General features: G+C 36.8%; 4 protein-coding genes across 6 annotated transcripts in view; 3 read left to right on the top strand and 1 right to left on the bottom strand.

The window, feature by feature from the left end:
- Nucleotides 1-5: 5 nt before the first annotated feature.
- LOC132696629 (cAMP-dependent protein kinase catalytic subunit beta-like) lies at nt 6-6,081 on the top strand. Of its 3 annotated transcripts, none has more exons than XM_060661568.1 (6): nt 6-161; nt 2,222-2,374; nt 2,437-2,666; nt 4,097-4,142; nt 4,190-4,584; nt 5,848-6,081. In XM_060661568.1, exons 1-6 carry the CDS (start codon nt 18-20, stop codon nt 6,059-6,061), a joined length of 1,182 nt encoding a protein of 393 aa, XP_060517551.1. In that variant the 5' UTR covers nt 6-17; the 3' UTR covers nt 6,062-6,081. The 3 variants fall into 3 exon arrangements, with proteins under 3 accessions (XP_060517551.1, XP_060517552.1, XP_060517553.1); XM_060661569.1 differs by having other exon boundaries at nt 4,097-4,262; nt 4,313-4,584; XM_060661570.1 differs by having other exon boundaries at nt 4,097-4,262; nt 4,327-4,584; nt 5,848-5,986.
- A 3,309-nt stretch (nt 6,082-9,390) lies between these two features.
- Nucleotides 9,391-11,467, bottom strand: LOC132696628 (proline-rich protein 2-like). The gene is made up of 5 exons (XM_060661567.1): nt 10,933-11,467; nt 10,692-10,872; nt 10,436-10,624; nt 9,920-10,382; nt 9,391-9,863 (listed from the first exon to the last, which is right to left on the bottom strand). Exons 1-5 carry the CDS (start codon nt 11,155-11,157, stop codon nt 9,659-9,661), a joined length of 1,263 nt encoding a protein of 420 aa, XP_060517550.1. The 5' UTR covers nt 11,158-11,467; the 3' UTR covers nt 9,391-9,658.
- Nucleotides 11,468-12,104: 637 nt separating this feature from the next.
- Nucleotides 12,105-17,731, top strand: part of LOC132696990 (mRNA (2'-O-methyladenosine-N(6)-)-methyltransferase) — a 16,302-nt gene continuing 10,675 nt past the window's right edge. The window contains exons 1-3 of the mRNA XM_060662214.1: nt 12,105-13,068; nt 15,688-15,956; nt 16,009-16,209. Of these exons, the coding sequence (XP_060518197.1) occupies nt 12,420-13,068; nt 15,688-15,956; nt 16,009-16,209 (1,119 nt within the window). The 5' untranslated portion in view covers nt 12,105-12,419. The remainder of the gene's footprint in view (nt 13,069-15,687; nt 15,957-16,008; nt 16,210-17,731) is intronic.
- On the top strand, nt 13,075-13,862 carry LOC132696991 (uncharacterized). Its single transcript, XM_060662216.1, has one exon. It carries the CDS (start codon nt 13,147-13,149, stop codon nt 13,816-13,818), a length of 672 nt encoding a protein of 223 aa, XP_060518199.1. The 5' UTR covers nt 13,075-13,146; the 3' UTR covers nt 13,819-13,862.

The raw sequence follows: 17,731 nt of genomic DNA, 5'->3' as shown, positions 1-17,731 counted from the left end.
GGCCATATATTAGCGACATGTCCGTACCGAAAGGGTCGCGAGATATGCGGAAGACGAAGGAGAGGCTGAGTAGTGCCGCGAGGGCCTACAAGGCTGATAAGACCTCTTCCCGTATGCCTACTGAGGTCAGGGAAATGGTCAAAGGTTCTTCAGCATATCAGGTACGAGGTTACAACACTAATCTTCATTTTATTTTCGCTAAGCTTCTCGTCGCTATATGACTGTGCGTTTTTTATATTATTGTACGCAACTATGAGCTTTTGGAGGCCGATAATGCTTTGCTCTTTAAAACGTAATAGAGTATATCGATTAACTCTAATATCACTTTGTTTATAAAAAAAATAGGCAGTTGAGTGTCAGAGGAATCAGCTTTATTATTGTCAAATATCAGAGGAATCTGTTTCATTACTTACTGTCCTTGACAAATTGTCAGAGGAATCAGTTTCATTACCCATTGGTCTTGATAAGGTGTCAGAGGAATCAGTTTCATTATACACTGATTTTGACAAATACCAGATGAATAAGTTTCATTACGTACTGATCTTGACAAATTGTCAGAGGAATCAGTTTCAATATGCAATGATCTTCGCAAATGTCAGAGGAATCTGTTTCATTACCTACTCATCTTGACAAATTTTCAGAGAAATCAGTTTTATTACTCATTGATTTTGATGATGTGTCAGAGGAATCAACTTCATTATGCACTAATCTTGTCAAATGTCAGAAGAATCAGTTTCATTACCCTTGATGAAGTGTCTGATGAATCAGGTTTATCATGCACTGATCTTGACAAATACCAGATGATACGTTTCATTACGTACTGATCTTGACAAACTGTGAGAGGAATCAGTTTCACTATCCATTGGTCTTGGTGAAATGTTAGAGGCATCAGCTTCATTGTGCACCGATTTTGTCAAATGTCTGTTTCATTACGTACTCATCTTCACAATTTTTCAGAGGAACCAGTATCATTACTCGTTGGTCTTGATGAAGTGTCACAGGAATCAACTTCATTATACACTAATCTTGTCAAATGTCAGAGGAAACAGTTTCATTACCCTTGATGAAGTGTCTGAGGAATCAGATTTATCATACACTGATCTTTCATTACGTATTGATCTTGAGAAATTGTGAGAGGAATCAGTTTCACTACTCCTTGGTCTTGATGAAATGTCAGAGGAATCAGCTTCATTGTACACTGTTCTTGTTAAATTTCAGAGCAATCTGTTTCATTGCGTAATGATTTTGACAAATTGTCAGAGAAATTGAATTCATTATGCACTGATCTTGACAAATACCAGATCAATAAGTTTCATTATGTACTGATCTTGACAAACAGTCAGAGGAACTAGTTTTAAACTTAGATTATACAAAGTTGTATTCATCTACAATTATGTCAATAACTACAACAAAGTTATTATTTTCCACATCCCACTTCTCAATTGTTAAGATATTTTTACCTTAGATATTATCCTACATATTAGTACAGAACTAAATAATTATTAATATTACGGGGTGATTGTTTATATTTAGCCTAAGCCTTTAGATAAAAAATTATATAAGAGTAAATCCATCAGAATAAATAAATAACAATAAGCAGATTTACTTAAACTATTCTATGATCGAGCGTTAGAGTTTAAAAGAATATGTTCATCGTTAATTATATTGTTGCATAAGACACAGTGTTATTTGGTATTTATATTATAAGTTGTTTAATCTGGCTTTCTTCATATATTAGTTAGAGACCTAGAATATTAACGTAAACAATCAACTTTTGATATCAATAGTTTAGTATATTAATAATAATAGTTCAGCAGTAACGAATTAACCGTTAAAGACAACACAACCATCGTACATTTTGATGTAGTCTATCTTAACAATCGATTACTGTTGTTTGTATTATGTATTTCATAGATTTAAACAAGCGTGAAATGCGAAAGGCACAATTAAAACAAAAATGTTTTGTTTTGTTTGTTTATTGGTATTACCATTCCCAATTTCACCAAATAAAATATCAATTGAACACCAGAGCGGGGCCTCGAGCAACTAACTGGTTTTTACGATGCGAATTAAATAATACCTTGTAATTTAAATAACGGCGAATATTTATCTAAATAGTAACCAGTAACAGTTGCGGAATTCTCCGACACCTCCGCCAAACTCCACAATCAACACAGAATGTTAGGTTAGTTTTAAATGACGTTTAGTTTCGACTGTACAGAGAGGCAGGACTCGCGGCGGCTACGGTGAAACCCTCGAGAAACTTCGGAAGGAGTTCTACGAAAAATGGGACGAAAACAAATCGTCCGGGTCCGAAGGACTGAAGGACTTCGAGAGGATCAAAACGTTGGGCAGTGGTTCCTTCGGCCGAGTGGTAAATATTTCTTATTTTTGGTGCCGTTTTGAGAGTACTGCCAAACATGGTCAAATCCGTAGTTCCTGGTGCAGCAAAAAACCACCAATAACTACTACGCGATGAAAGTGATGGACAAGTCGCGCATAGTTAAACTGAAGCAAGTGGAGCACACACTGTACGAGAAGAAAATCCTGGAGTCGGCCCGCTTCCCGTTCTTGATCTCGTTGGAGTTTGCGTTCAAGGACAACAGCTACATTTACTTGCTGATGCCGTTCATTAATGGCGGGGAAATGTTTACCCATCTCAGGCGGTACTGTAATGCTGATGATCTCATAACATCCTTCTATAAAAATTTGGATTGTTTGATCTGATGTGTAATTTGGCCTATAACTCATCATGTCAATCTCCTCACCTAAACATGCATTTTTGCAAAACTTTATTTGAAAAAATATAAACATATGTTACACAATTAAATTAGCATAAAAAAGTTCAGATTTTCAAAGTTATTTGATGATTTATGACAGTTGTTTCGGCAAACACAGTGCTTTTATCAAATTTTATAGGTATTTGATTAAGGCACGGTGTTGCCGAAACAGCTGTCATAAATAACTGTGCAAATTTAAACATTTTTTGTGTTAATTTAATTACTTTTGTTTATTGTTTTAATTGTAATTAATAAACCAGATCAGTCCAATTCCAAGTTACATATTTGGTTTAAGTGTCTTGTGTAATTTTTTTTCAAACATCCTTTCATATGGCTACATTATCCAACTATGATGGTTAATGTGGACCACAGTAAATCATCTAAAAACCAACTGAAAATACCATCCAAAAGAAACTAAAATAAAAACACAAACCTTGTTTAGTAGATTGCACAAAAAAAAAAACAACTCTGTAGGCACAGTTTGGGTCTCAAAATCATATGCTGTTAAACTTACACGCTGTTCATGGAAAGCGAACGAAAACATTGCCTTAACGTGGAAGGCTGGCATCCTATTCATAAAAAAATGTTGTGATAGTTATAGTTAATCGCTGTGCGGCCGTTAACTCTTCAAGTTACTTTTTTGGTACTATACTAGTAGAAAACTTAAGATATTTTTATGTATATCGACTATCAGTATTCGTTTAAATCCCCAAAATGTTTCTCCCTTAACCTTGATTTATAAGAGAGCAATAAGATACGCGCTACTGACTGCAAACGACACAATGATGAAGTGACATTTCAACAGTGATATGTGCGACTCAGCATACAGACACGTTGGTAAAGGGGTCGGCCTTGCTAGGTTTAAAAAAATTGTTTGTATGTTTTTCTATAACTGGGACATATTTACCTCCACTAACTTATTAATTTAAAATCAAAGAAATTGTAGTGCCTCTATATGTCGGTATTCTTTTATATCTTAATAAGGGTTCATTTTATCGAAAAAATTTAAATGCAAAAGTTGTTGGAATGGTTGTGCTGACTGCAATGAAAATAGTAGCTAAAATACGAGGTACGTAATAATTTTCTAACTAACATCCTTTTTAAATGACAAATCTGGTCTACTACGCCATTTTTGGATTTATGAGAAAATGTAATGGAAGGTTTCTCCAGGTTTTCCTGTGCTTAATCCCGATAATAATTAATTAAAATGTTTCGATTAAATAAACTATAAAGGAATCTCAAAATAAGTAGCTACTCAACAACGTTGAATGTGGAGTTTCGAGTTTATTCTGTAACGTCTAATTTTTCAATTACAGGGTGCATAAATTTGACGAGACTTTGTCAAAGTTTTACGCGGCTCAGGTACTACTCGCGTTGGAGTTTCTCCACTACTGCGACGTCCTTTACAGGGACCTCAAGCCCGAGAACATCCTGATCGACGCCAAGGGGTACCTGAAGATCGCAGACATGGGATTCTGCAAGGTAACGCTCACAACGTCTTCCACAGCGAAAGATCTGAACCCGATATTCAGATCGTGAAAAGTAGGACTTGGACATTATGCGGCACTCCCGAATATATCGCACCCGAGATCATCCTCAGCAAGGGTTACGGCAAAGCGGTAGACTGGTGGTCTTACGGTGTGCTCCTATTCGAAATGACTGCCGGATTTCCGCCGTTCACATCGAACGATCCGATGAGGGTGTACGAAAAGATCATCGCGTGCAAGTACAAGTGTCCGGGATTTTTCACCCTCGAACTGACCGATCTGGTCAGGAACTTGCTCCAAGTCGATTTGACCAGAAGGTGACGCAGGATTTCTTTTCTTCCCGTCGCACAATGGAACGAGTCCATGTTACGTGTTGGACATGGGGCTTAATATTTTTTGGAAAAAATAAATACCGCATATGGTAGTTTCAAAATTGTCGTTAGGCAACATGTATTTGGTCGTTTCCAAAGTAGTTTGAAATTAACTTTTTCCAAACCGATAGAACCATGTTAAAAGTATTTATTTATTTATTTATTATTAATTTTAATTTTAAAACTTAGAAAAAAATGCACACTTAAATTACCGGTTGCTACAAAAGTAAATACTAAAAGTAAAAGCCAGTTAAGTAAAGAAAAATAAATAAATAATGTAAGCTATGTTATATTATGTTATGCTTGCTTGAATCTGATTCCTAAACTCACCCTCAGTATTCAAAAAGTCCAAATGCTAGTTCTCATTTTTCAGCCGGGCCGCCCTTGCGATGAATATATTACGTCCATTGTTGGCCCTGTGGTACGGTAGAAAAAATGTGCTATTTAGACCAGTTGTTCGTATTGGTGCCAAAACCCGATTTGTGACATAATTGAGGATTAAAAACGACTGCAGCATCGGATCGGCCCCGTCACGACGAGCTCTAAACGTTTTCAAACCTAATAAGTTTTCAAGTAATCGATGTTACTTGACTAAGGGGATTGAATTAGACTACCCCCATCATTCTTTTTATCAAAATTTAAGGAATAACTTGTGCAAATTTACCGTTTCCAAATGAAAAAATAAAATTTTGAAGCATTGCATGTCGAAAAAAAAAATAGAAAAATAATTTAGGTGCTGTCAAACAGTTGTACATATTTTGTACCAATATTTACCTTTTTTTTTAACAATTATATTTTAAAAATAATTTATTTATAAATATTCCTGTAAGTAATTGATCTATCCATGCATAAACTATCAATAAATACCGACTATGAATACATTTTATTTAAACAATGTAATTCAAATGAAAACATAAAATACGCAAGACGCCCAATACAAAACAAAAATACAACTTTCCTTACATAAAATTTTATATAAAAGCATTAGATTGAGTTAATGTTTTGGATTTGTTTCTTTTATACAAATAAAACTGTTTCTGGAAACCCTCACAAGCCTAAAATTTTTTTTTAACACGATTTTTTTTTTACCATCCTTACAAATTATGCATAGTTTCAAAGGATGATATAAGAAATATTGCCCGATGTCCAACAAAATCTAAGTTTCGTTCCATTATGCGTGGTCGATAGGTCAAAATGATAATTGTCAAGGTACGGTAACTTGAGAGGCGGCACCGCCGACATCAAGACCCACCGGTGGTTTCAACACACCAACTTCGAGGGCATTTTTAACAAGCAAATTGATCCGCCGTTTAAGCCCAAAACGAAAAACCTGTCGGATACCACTAATTTCGACGATTACCCGGAAACGGACCTCAGAGTCAGCGAACATAACCTCTTCATTGACCAGTTCGAGAAGTTCTGACGCGGTTGGAGTTCCTTTGAAATTGTTGGGCGTAATGAAACGATTATTGCTTTATTGATACTTTCTAATTCGTAATACAATAAGGAGCGTTCAAGAAATTAGTCAAAAATTTGTGAATAAATAGAAAAGTAAAAAAAAACTATATTTATGATTTTGAAACTAAACATTAAGTACTGCGAATTTTGGAAAAATGGAGCACTAAAAAAACAAAAGAAACACACCACCAGCTAATCAACAAATCCTTTTCACCCATATAGCTACTAGATATATAGAGGCCTGCCTATGCCAATAATATAGGAAATTGCGAATTAGTTGGTATCTTCTCTATGAAAATATCAATACCTCGCGCAACAATTTTTACCATAGCACTATACCATCTAATAGCTATATTTTTGTTGCAAAGAAATTTCAACAGGATACTGTAATACTTTTTACAAAACTTCTGGATTCCCCCTGCGTCGGCTTTTGCTGAGTTGAGCTTGCTGACGTTTCACCAATCATCCTGTTGCTTCTTCAGAACTTGACTGAAACTGCCTTCTATTTTACTCTGTACCTGCTTAAATATTGTTTGACGGGGGCGGAGCTAAATGAGGCGCATAAACACCGCCTCGGCGGACTGATATTGGTGACAGGTAGAGACCTGAGTCGCGGTTAAGAATGTTAGTAAAAAAACTGATTACATGCAAGCATTTTAGTTTTATCGAATAAAATTTAATGTCCGGTTTCATGAGCGTGTTCTGCAACAGCTGATGAGTTTCTTTGAGTCGTCCGGACTCTCCAATGTATTCTTTGCCGCATTTGCATGGAATGCTGTAAACTCCTGGCATCTCGAATGGAATTTTGTGTTTGACGAACCGAAGATGTTGAGAGATTTTTGGACAAGTGGTAAATCTGGTTTTGACGTTATACTTCTTTAAAACTTTTGATAATTGGTCAGTGATGTTTTGAATGTAAGGGAGGACCACAGTGGCAAGTGTACGATTGCTTCCGAACTCATTGCTATTGGAAGGTTGTGGCGAAGTGTATTTTTTGGTTTAACGATTAATATCTTTAATGTGGAAATTATTAGAGAGAAGAGCAGAGGTAAGGTGTTTTAATTCTGGGTTCAGTTACGGCTCTGTTAACAAGCAACAAACAACCGATGATTTTTGGGCCGGATGGTGATGTGACCATGCATTAAGGTATCGGTCTGTGTGCGTATTTTTTTTTCACAATGAGAATGGAAGGTTATTATTAGTTTCCAACTCAATGGTAAAACGTATGTTAGGGTGTATAGAGTCTAAATGTATAAGAAAATCTACTAGGATTTCTTGACCATGAGGCCAAATAAAAGTATAATCGACGCAGCGTTTCCATAATTTTGGTTCTAGATGAAAGGTGTCGAGAGTTTTCTTCTCAAAGGCTTCCATAAATATATTCGCGATGACTGGTGATAGTGGAGAACCCGTAGCTGTTCCCGACGTTTGTTCAAAAATTTGACCGTTATAAGAAAAATATGTTCCCGACAAGCATTTTTCAATTAAGGTGAGAAGGTTTGGATCCAGATTCTCGGACTTTAATATATCTGAAATGATGTCCAGAGATGCAGGAATAGGAACTTTGGTACAGAGGGATTCTACGTCGAAACTAACTAGAATGAATATCTTGTGTATCTAATGTAATATTTTTTAATTGTTCAATGAAGTGAAAGAATTAAGTACGAAACTACCAGATTTCCCTGTAAGGGCTTTTAATAAGGACGAAGGAACCGCAAAAATCCTTAAAAAATCAAAACCTCCTAAATCCAATATTACAAAGCCTGAACGCATCGCCCTAAAATCTCTAAAATCCAATCCAGACATTGTAATCCTAAAAGCAGATAAAGGAAATGCTACGGTAGTCATGGACACAAACGAATATCAGAAAAAGATTCAAGATATTCTTACAGACGGATCATATTGTCAACTTAAAAAAGATCCTACGTCATCTATGGATCTCAACCTGAAATTTGTTATTAAGGGTTCTTGTCTATCAGACTCCGTGAAAAAATCTGTTACCCCTCATGATTCTAAAATTCCTCGTCTCTACGGACTCCCAAAGATTCACAAACCCGGATTACCTAGTATACTAGATATACTAGATATTATCTTGCAGAATATCTAGTTTCCTTATTAAATCCCCTTACAGGGAAAACTGACAGTTTCGTACTTAATTCCTTTCAATTCATTGAACAATTAAAAAGCATTACATTAGATACACAAGTTACCAAAGTTCCTATTCCTGAAACTCTGGACATTATTTCAGATATATTAAAGTCCGAGAATCTGGAACCAAACCTTCTCACCTTAACTGAAAAATGCCTGTCGGGAACGTATTTTTCGTATAACGGTCAAATTTTTGAACAAACGTCGGGAACAGCATGGGTCCTGCACTATCACCAGTCATCGCGAATATATTTATGAACGCCTTTAAGAACAAAGCTCTTGACACCTTTCATCTAAAACCAAAATTATGGAAACGCTACGTCGATGATACTTTTGACCTCATGGTCAAGAAACCCTAGAAGATTTTATTAGACATTTAAACTCTATACACCCTAACATACGTTTTACCATTGAGTTGAAAACTAATAACAACCTTCCATTCTTAGATATTCTTATCAATAGAAAATTAGACCTAACATTGGGTCATTGTGTTTACGCACACAGAACTTAATGCATGGTCACATCACCATCCAGCCCAAAAATCATCGGTTATCTTGTTTACAGAACCTTAAAACTATCTCAGCCTGAGTCACTGAACCCTGAATTAAAACACCTTACCTCTGCTCTTCTCTCTAATAATTTCCGCATTAAAGATATTAAGCGTTCCATCAGAAAATACACTTCACCACAACCTTCCAAAAGCAATGAGGCCAAAAACAATCCTACACGTGGTCCTTCCTTACATTCAAAACATCACTGACCAAATATCAAAAGTTCTAAAGAAGTATAACGTCAAAACCAGATTTACCACTTGTCCAAAAATCTTCGGTCCGCCAAAGAGAAAATTCCATTTGAGATGCCAGGAGTTTACAGCGTATGCAAAGAATATATTGGAGAGACCGGACGAAAAATATCAACTAGACTCAAAGAACACGAAAGAGCCTTAAGACTAAGACAAATAAACTCATCAGCTGTTGCAGAACACGTTCATGAAACCAGACATGAAATTTTATTTGATAAAACTAAAATTCTTCTATAGAAATCTATAAACAACCTAACAATCTTAACCGCGACTCAGGTCTCTACCTGTCACCAATTTAGGAAACAGTCATCCGAGAATGACAATATATAAGCAGGTACAGAATAAAATATGAGGCAGTTTCAGTCAGTTCTGAAGAAGCCAATAGGACGATTGGCGCAACGTCAGCAAGTTCGACGCAGCAAAAACAGATGCAGGGGGCATCCAGAAGTTTTATAAAAAGTAATAGCTATATTTTTTTACCTGATTATTGAATTTATACAGGGTGTTCCGAAATTAGGCGTCAATTTTTTATCTTTTATCTCTTATTTAGGGGGTGAAATAAATATTGGCGAGTAATTTCGCGACACTCTGTGTACTAAGAGTGGCAACAAATTACTGGGGATTCGGCTGCGGTGGATAGTTGTAGCCGTACTGACCCTGAGGAGGAGGACCAGGTGGTCCTTGACTGGTGGGTGGTCTTGGATACTGGTACCCTTGTGGTTGCTGTGAGTACTGGGGCTGCGGAGGATACTGCTGCGGAGGATACCCCGCATTGTTTGGAGGACCATATGTGTACTGAGTCGGAGGAGGAGTGTATCTGCAACCATCACATGCCCAGAAAATTTCGCTAAAATACATTAGGGGATAGCTTACCCCGCATTAGGGTTGGGAGTCCCTTGAGAGTTTGGATTGTATGGAGGCTGGTATGGCTGCGATGTCGGTGGAGGACCTCCTCCGCTCAAACCTCCGGGAGCCGCTGAGGTCGCTGCAGGACTCGGGTTGTTAGTGGGTGGAGCCGAATAGGGCGGAGATTGCGCGGCGCTACTGCCATAATTTTGAGGCGGCGCAGATGGAGGTTGGTTGGCATAGGGAGGCTGTGGTGGTTGCGCAGGCGGCTGTTGCTGTTGAGAAGACGGTGGCGGGGCGTAATTCTGTTGGGGAGGATAACCCTGCTGGGGAGGATAGTTTTGAGGAGGAGTGCCGCCTGGATAAGGAGCGCCGTTTGGAGGGGTGCCGTAATTACTTGGTTGTGACTGTGGCGGACCAGCAGCTGGAGGCGGGTAAGGAGCTGAAGCCGCCTGTGGTGGTGTGTTAGTGGGGGGCGGAGTCGGGTACGCTGAAACGGTATAAGTGAATAGAGTAGATATGAAAGCATTTATCAATATTTACCAGACTGCTGGTAGTTATTGTGGGCCGTCGTTGGAGGCGGCTGCCCGTAACCGCCCTGAGTGTTGGGCGGGTAGACCGGTGCTTGATTGGGTGGCGGGTACTGCCCCTGAGGATAGCCCTGACCCTGAGGAGGGTACTGATTCGGGTATTGACCTTGTGGATAACCTCTTTGAGGGTATGCGTGAGGCGCTTAAATAAAAGATAGAGATAGCTTCTGCTTGAGCATTCTTCGCTTGGGAAAATAAAATAACTTTACCTGGAACACCAGGCCTTTGGGGACCAGGAGGCTGCCTATAAGGACCACCTGGAGGCTGTTGTTGCTGGTGATTATAGTTGTTCATGTGTGGTTGGTCCGGAGCAGGTGGCGCCTGCGGTCCATGAGTAGGCTGAGGGGGCGGAGGTCCGCCAGGTCCTGATGTACTGGGATTTTGAATCATCTGCGAATCGCACATATAATCTTCAATCTCGCAAAATTTGAATTATAGTGGCCGACTTACAGGTAATAAAGAGTTAACGTTTTGAGCAGAGTCGGCTAAAGTAGCCAGGCAAACCAAATTTCTGTGTAACTGAGTCTGATACTGCATTACTTCTTGTGATTTGCCCTTGCTCTGATACTCCTGGATAGTTTGGATCAAGTGCCCATTTTCGTCAAGCAGCTTTTGAATCTGCTGCGGCGTGGGTGGCGGCCTAGGGCCGTTTGTTCTCGCAAACGTCGCTGACATCAATGTAGAAACGCCTCAAATAGCGAAATTTCGTCCCTAACGTCGTTTGTACCAAAACACAAATATTTCTTGTTCTACACAAATAAGGATCCCTTATTTTTTTTCAATGTGGCGCCAATCCTGAGTCAAGGACGAATTAAATTACCGCAGAACTTCGACAATTAACATAAATTACAATCATAAAATGCAAAGGATCACGATGGCTTAGAACAAATTTTTTTAACTTTATGAGGCCTAACCTAATCTTAAACTTTAATTTATAATTAGTAAATCCGATAGCACATTTTATCAAGTTAAAATATGAAAATGTTATTTTGCATAATGATTTCCCAAAGTGAGCTTTGGTATTACTTTACAGTTAAAAAAACAAGATAATATTTTATTTTTATGAAATTTCTGGCTATGCGTAAGCAGAACTGAGGCAGAGATAAAGAAAGTGATAGAGTATGCTCTATGGCCTTAGAATAGATGTGCCATGTCTATAGTCTGTAATCCTACCATAGTATAGTTTATCAGTACCATAAGCTGAACAGCATGAATTTTAACAAACGAATATGGAACGTACTAGTCCCAGCTGAGTGTAAATAATAGTTTCTCTCTGTCTCTCTCTCTCTCTCTCTTACTGGAACCTACTATAAAATGAGTCGCGTAGTAGAAATTTATAAGCTTCGTTATAGATATCCTATGTTTTGACAAATGAATGCAACGCAATGTAGGATGTTATTTTTTTATAGCCAAGTCGGCACTTTCAAGATTATATTTTTAACCAATTGATATGAGGAATTAAAAGAATTTTTATTCTCCAATAACTTTTTTTAATACAACTTTAATATTTTTTGCGTTTTTCAAATTCATAAGTTCTAACTAATTAAATTTAGGATACCTATTAGTTCCAAATTAATTTTTTTTCAGGATATATTTTTGGGGAGTGCATATAACTTTAAAAGTCGGCAATTTGAACGTTAGTTCGCGATTCTGACGCAATACAATGCGGCGCTGTTTGATTTAATTTTCGTTTGTTTTGGGTCGCCTTCGCGTTTCTCAGTGAGCAAATGGCGTCGTAGGTGGAAGCGTACGGAGTTTTTTTTCGTAAACGATGACTGAAACGAATCGCGTGTTTTTCAGTTCGTAATTTCATCAAGAAATCGTAATTTTCGAGGGTTTGTTTTAAGGTGGCTTCGATGTTTGGTGTTTTCTAGCTTGGTTTGCGCACGAATTGCGTTAAATCACACGGCGACAAGGCTTAAACCACTCTTTAAAATATGAACGAAGAAGCGGACGGCAAAACACCGGAGGACCGACCTAGTTGGCCTCCAGCGGAAGGTAACAGCACGCAAATGACGCAGCAGCCTCAGCACACCCACATGCCCACCACTCCACAGGGAGCTCCTGTAAATCAGGGCTTTGAATATGAACTTCCTTATGAGTTGGTTCAGCAGGGTTGGAAGAAGTTTTGGTCGAAACGGGAGAATCGTCCTTATTTCTGGAACAAATTGACTGGAGAGAGTTTATGGGAGATGCCTGTTGTAAAGCCTCAGTTCGATCCGATAACTGATCCTTTAGGTATATGTCATAATGCTGCTCCAGTCGCTCCTCTACCACAACCCGCGCCCATTCATATACCTCTCTCAGTGGGCAAGAGAAGGGCTTCAGATGATCTCGGGGGGCCTCAAGCCAAAAAGTTTGTCTTGGCCGGCCCCTGGGATCTAGACGTACAAACGAATGTGATTATTCTGGAAAGGCCGCCGTGTATATTCATGCATTCCCATCCAGAAATCGAAGCATACCGTTGCGCGCTTCTCGCTAAGCTGAGACAGTGCTACCAAGAGTTGTGCCATTCAAGAGAGTCCATCGACGCGCCCAAAGACTCGTTTAATAGATGGCTTATGGAACGGAAGGTTATAGATACTGGTAAGTTATGCTCCGTGAACGTCAGTTTGACTTAACTTGTCATTGTCACTTTTTAAAAATCAAAATTTTTAACATGCAATGTTCAACAAGAAAAGTCAGAAAATCCTAGTACCCAAGGGTACTATTGATCCCGATGAGGACACTGTTATTGAAATTCCAATCGCGTTAAAAGGTCAGCCCATAATTGTTGCCAGAAAGCAAGGACGGGCTGATGATTCACTTAGTATATCCAGAAGCCTTTATTCTTCCATATCGGGAGAAACGTTTCCTGTCAGAACTTCCAGTACCTTATCTAGACCTCAGGAAACATTATGGTACAGTTCTCAGGCTACACATCAGCCACTCGGCAATCTTGACCAAACAGAATTGGCAGAAAAACAATTAGTACATAGTAGACTCGAGGAATTTCAACAGGCCAGGCGACAGTTTTTATTGGAGACGGCAAACGTGGCCACCAAATCAACTCAAGTATCACCCTCTGACCAGCTGTCGGGTCTACACAGAACCAAGGCGATTTCGAACCCGTCGTTTCACTCGACCGCGATATATGATAATGGGAAAATGATGGAATCTTCAATAATTAAACCTAGGCACACGAAATCGGTGCCCCTAGATGAACATGCACGAGAATTGAACCGCGTTCAGTCGAGCACCGGCCCCAGCGTTTCATTTTTCAACAGTTCCGCTGAAAACGAACACGATAGCGTCCTCTGTCTTTGCCCGTCCCAAGCTTGCAGCAGAAAATTTTGACAAGATTTTTTATACTCATGTTTTTTACTAATAAATCTTATTAGATGGTGATTAAAGTTTATTTATGTGGGGGAATAAAATTGCATACTAGGGTAAAAATTCATGCGCCGCAGATGGCTATGTATTCGCAAATTTCAGAAATGATCCTCCGCGCATGCCTCTACATTTCACGCACTAACGTAACTCTTGCACCATTTTCTTTCTGAACGTCGATCTCCACACACTTAACTCATTTTTGCCTGAAAATTTGATGACTTGGGAATGCCGCAAAACCATTGGTTAAAAACATTGTTAATGGGTCATATAGCAGGCCTTTCGTAGAGAAGGTGATGATTTTTCGTGCACACCTCTACATTTCAACCACTAACCTGCATTTTGGGTCATTTTCTTTCAGTAGCGATATCAATACCCTTAACTCCTTTGTCTGAAGATTTAATGGGATCTGAACATATTTTGCGAAAATTAATTCCTAAAAATACTTACTGACGATCTGTGGAATGCTGCAAGATCGTTGGTTAAAAACAAGATTTTTAACCCCGCTCATGTGCACTGTGAATGGACCTTCTCAAAATTTCTTTATATCTCCAGTAGTAATAACACAGATCATAAACTGAACAAAAATGGTCTAACTCCGCTTGCAACGCTACCTTTCGCGCTCGCTATCTGATCTACCCTTTCTTAGCAGTTGCTACGCACATATCGCCCTAGACTCGACGAATATGTGTAATATATAATAGCAGTTCTAATAAATCTAATAATCCTGTTGCGGTTAACTTCATATTTCACAGTGTTACTTGCTCGAGTTAATTGTTAAAATAGATAAAGTAAATTTTAATAATATAAATACTTTATATCTTAAAATATTGTGAATTATGAAAATGTTTATTAGGATAGTTTATTTTGTATTCCTCTTCTATTTTTTCAAAAATTGAAAAGTAACAATTTCTTAATGGTTTCTTAATTTTTAATTTAATTGCGTAAAATGCGGTTTGATTTATGTAATATTCTTATTCTCAACATATGTACATATGTTGTATACATCCAAATAGTATGGAAACACGTGGAATATCTCGAAAACCACACTCAAATTGATCGCTTTAAATAATGAATAAAAAAAACTAAAACTCGGGTTCGAATGCCATGTCAGAATAACGGCTTTTTTTGTTTGTTGAAGTTTTCTTTTGACTTCTCGGATTTGTCAAGAAATGCACGATGTTGATGTTTTGACATATTTTTCTACTTCTTTGTCTAAAATACCCAATTAGGTACTAACCATTTATAAATGTGTCTGAAGAAGTTTATAAACGGATTGCATACTATACTGTTTCTTGACTACCATTACTTTTTGGGTACATTTTTGCAACAGATTGACGTATGACGGTGACTAAGGTAGAATCATCGTCTTTCTTGACAAATACGATAAATCCCCCTCGTGTACAGCGCCTTTTACCGACAACCTAAAAAAATTCTATTAAAAGCCTACATAGAATCTGAATTTGTGATAAAAATTCCAAGATTTCAAAGTTTTTCCACCACGGCATGTTTAATCGTTAACTGATTATTATGAAGGACTTAAGTAATTTTTTTTTTCGTGCGCTCCCGTAATATTTCAATTTCCCCATAGTTATCAAATTGTTGTTTTTGGGCATAAGTTTAACTCTCGCTTATTCCAAAGTAAATCGGAGGATCATTTTGAAGCATATTATGCAGCATATTAAAAGAAAGTTTTCAAATTTTCACGGAAACTAATATAGGAAGGGCTATTAAGTTTTTTTTAATTATCTTTCACTTTTGGAATTGATAAGCACGTTGTCTGGAAAAAACTATATACATTGACATGGAAATCTGTAGAAAGCCTTTCGGTTGCAGGTTACGATCCCCTGTTGCCCAGCAACTGTTACCCAGAGATCTCACTCTCGATGTACAAGGAGATAATGAACGATATCCCCATCAAGCTGGTAAGGCCCAAGTTCACAGGGGATGCGCGGAAACAGCTGTCGAGGTACGCCGAGGCCGCCAAGTCGATAATGGAATCACGCAACTCGGAACCGGAAAGCCGGAAGGTGGTCAAATGGAACGTGGACGAAACATTCCAATGGCTGAGGAAAACTGTCGGCGCGACGTACGACGATTTTCAGGTACTATATCCCATTGACGCGACTAGTCGGCGTTTTTATTTTCATTTTAAAGGACCGCCTGGCTCATTTGAAGCAACAGTGCCAGCCCCATCTCACGGAAACGGTACGGGTGTCCGTGGAAGGTATCTGTCTCAAGATTTATAACCTGTCGTGCGAGTACGCTAAAAAGGTTAGAGAGAAATCGAACTCGATATTGAAAGAGCACGGCATGGAACTGCCCCCCCACCCTTTCCTCTCCCAGACGACGAGAAAAGTGAGTTCTCTTTTTGAGTAGATATAGGAGGGGAATGGAACGCGACTATTTTGACGACGGCCACTGTTACGGCAATAAACTTCACTAATTAATTCTAAATTACTGTAATTAATAACAAAACCATGGTTTTTGTAAAAACAGTCCATGGATACAATTTTGTTTCACTCTTGCTAGTACATAGTTTAAATTTTCAGTATAGGTGGAGCTTCGATCGCTTCCATAACTTTTTCAGCATATCAGTCTTGCCACTCTCAAAAAGTACGGAAGTGATTCGATTTCAGAACCGTTATCTCAGTATTGCTATTTATCGTTTTATTTTTAGTTTTCCGCAACAAAGGCTAATTATATTCCACAGTGTAAGTTGGTTCAAACTCCATTTCTTTTAGTTTTGCATTTTTCTTAATAAGGGTTGGTGAACATACTTTACTTTTTTAAATTACTCTCGTGCTATACATACTCATACCATCTTTGTATTATAGCATTTTTTGATTCTATGATCAAAATAATTGTGTGTTTTAATAAAGTTTTTGCTATTCAAATCTTAATATGTTTTAAATAATTTGAGTTTTGGCAAAATGTAATTTAATTATATCTCATATACATCAAAATTTTTTCAATTTGTGTCGGCGAAATTTACAATTTTTACAAGTTCACACGGTTTCGCAGAATACACTGAATTATGGGTTTGTCTAAATAAAAGTTTACTATTATCTATTGTATTTCGTTGCGTATGGAATTTGAAAATGTCAGATAATTTATTAAGGCCTCCTGTTTTGTCTTATTTCGCTATAGGGGTATTATTTTTTTGTAATATATACTAATATATATATATATATATATATATATATATATATATATATATATATATATATATATATATATATATATATATATATATATATATATATATATATATATATATATATATATATATATATATATATATATATATATATATATATATATATATATATATATATATACATATATATATATATATATATATATATATATACATATATATATATATATATATATATATATATATATATATATATATATATATATATATATATATATATATATATATATATATATATATATATAATATATATATATATACATATATATATATATATATATATATATATATATATATATATATATATATATATATATATATATATATATATATATATATATATATATATATATACATATATATATATATATATATATATATATATATATATATATATATATATATATATATATATATATATATATATATATATATATATATATATATATATATATATATATATATATATATATATATATATATATATATATATATATATATATAGTATATATATATATATATATATATATATATATATATATATATGATGACACTATATTCCGGGATATCATCCGTTCGCTTGTTGAACTCCGACTGGAATCCTGCATCCGACTGGAATCCTGCAAATCTTGCATCCGACTGGAATCCTGCAGACGTTTC

The sequence above is a fragment of the Cylas formicarius genome, unplaced genomic scaffold (genome assembly GCF_029955315.1).
Source record: "Cylas formicarius isolate icCylForm1 unplaced genomic scaffold, icCylForm1.1 PGA_scaffold_1__22_contigs__length_36826433, whole genome shotgun sequence".
In the NCBI taxonomy this organism is placed as follows: Eukaryota; Metazoa; Arthropoda; class Insecta; order Coleoptera; family Brentidae; genus Cylas; species Cylas formicarius.
The sequence above is the reverse complement of the archived record's forward strand: the minus strand, read 5'-3'. Positions and strand labels throughout refer to the sequence as shown.

Bases quoted from the DNA above. Each gene is read 5' to 3' on its own strand.
- LOC132696629 (XM_060661568.1), top strand. From the start codon at position 18: ATGTCCGTACCGAAAGGGTCGCGAGATATGCGGAAGACGAAGGAGAGG. The intron at 2,375-2,436 runs GTAAATATTTCT...TCAAATCCGTAG, and splicing joins GTGGTTCCTTCGGCCGAGTG to TTCCTGGTGCAGCAAAAAAC. The intron at 4,143-4,189 runs GTACTACTCGCG...CGTCCTTTACAG, and splicing joins CAAAGTTTTACGCGGCTCAG to GGACCTCAAGCCCGAGAACA.
- LOC132696628 (XM_060661567.1), bottom strand. From the start codon at position 11,157: ATGTCAGCGACGTTTGCGAGAACAAACGGCCCTAGGCCGCCACCCACG. The intron at 10,625-10,691 runs GTAAAGTTATTT...CTTTTATTTAAG, and splicing joins CCAAAGGCCTGGTGTTCCAG to CGCCTCACGCATACCCTCAA. The intron at 9,864-9,919 runs GTAAGCTATCCC...TGATGGTTGCAG, and splicing joins ACTCCCAACCCTAATGCGGG to ATACACTCCTCCTCCGACTC.
- LOC132696991 (XM_060662216.1), top strand. From the start codon at position 13,147: ATGTTCAACAAGAAAAGTCAGAAAATCCTAGTACCCAAGGGTACTATT.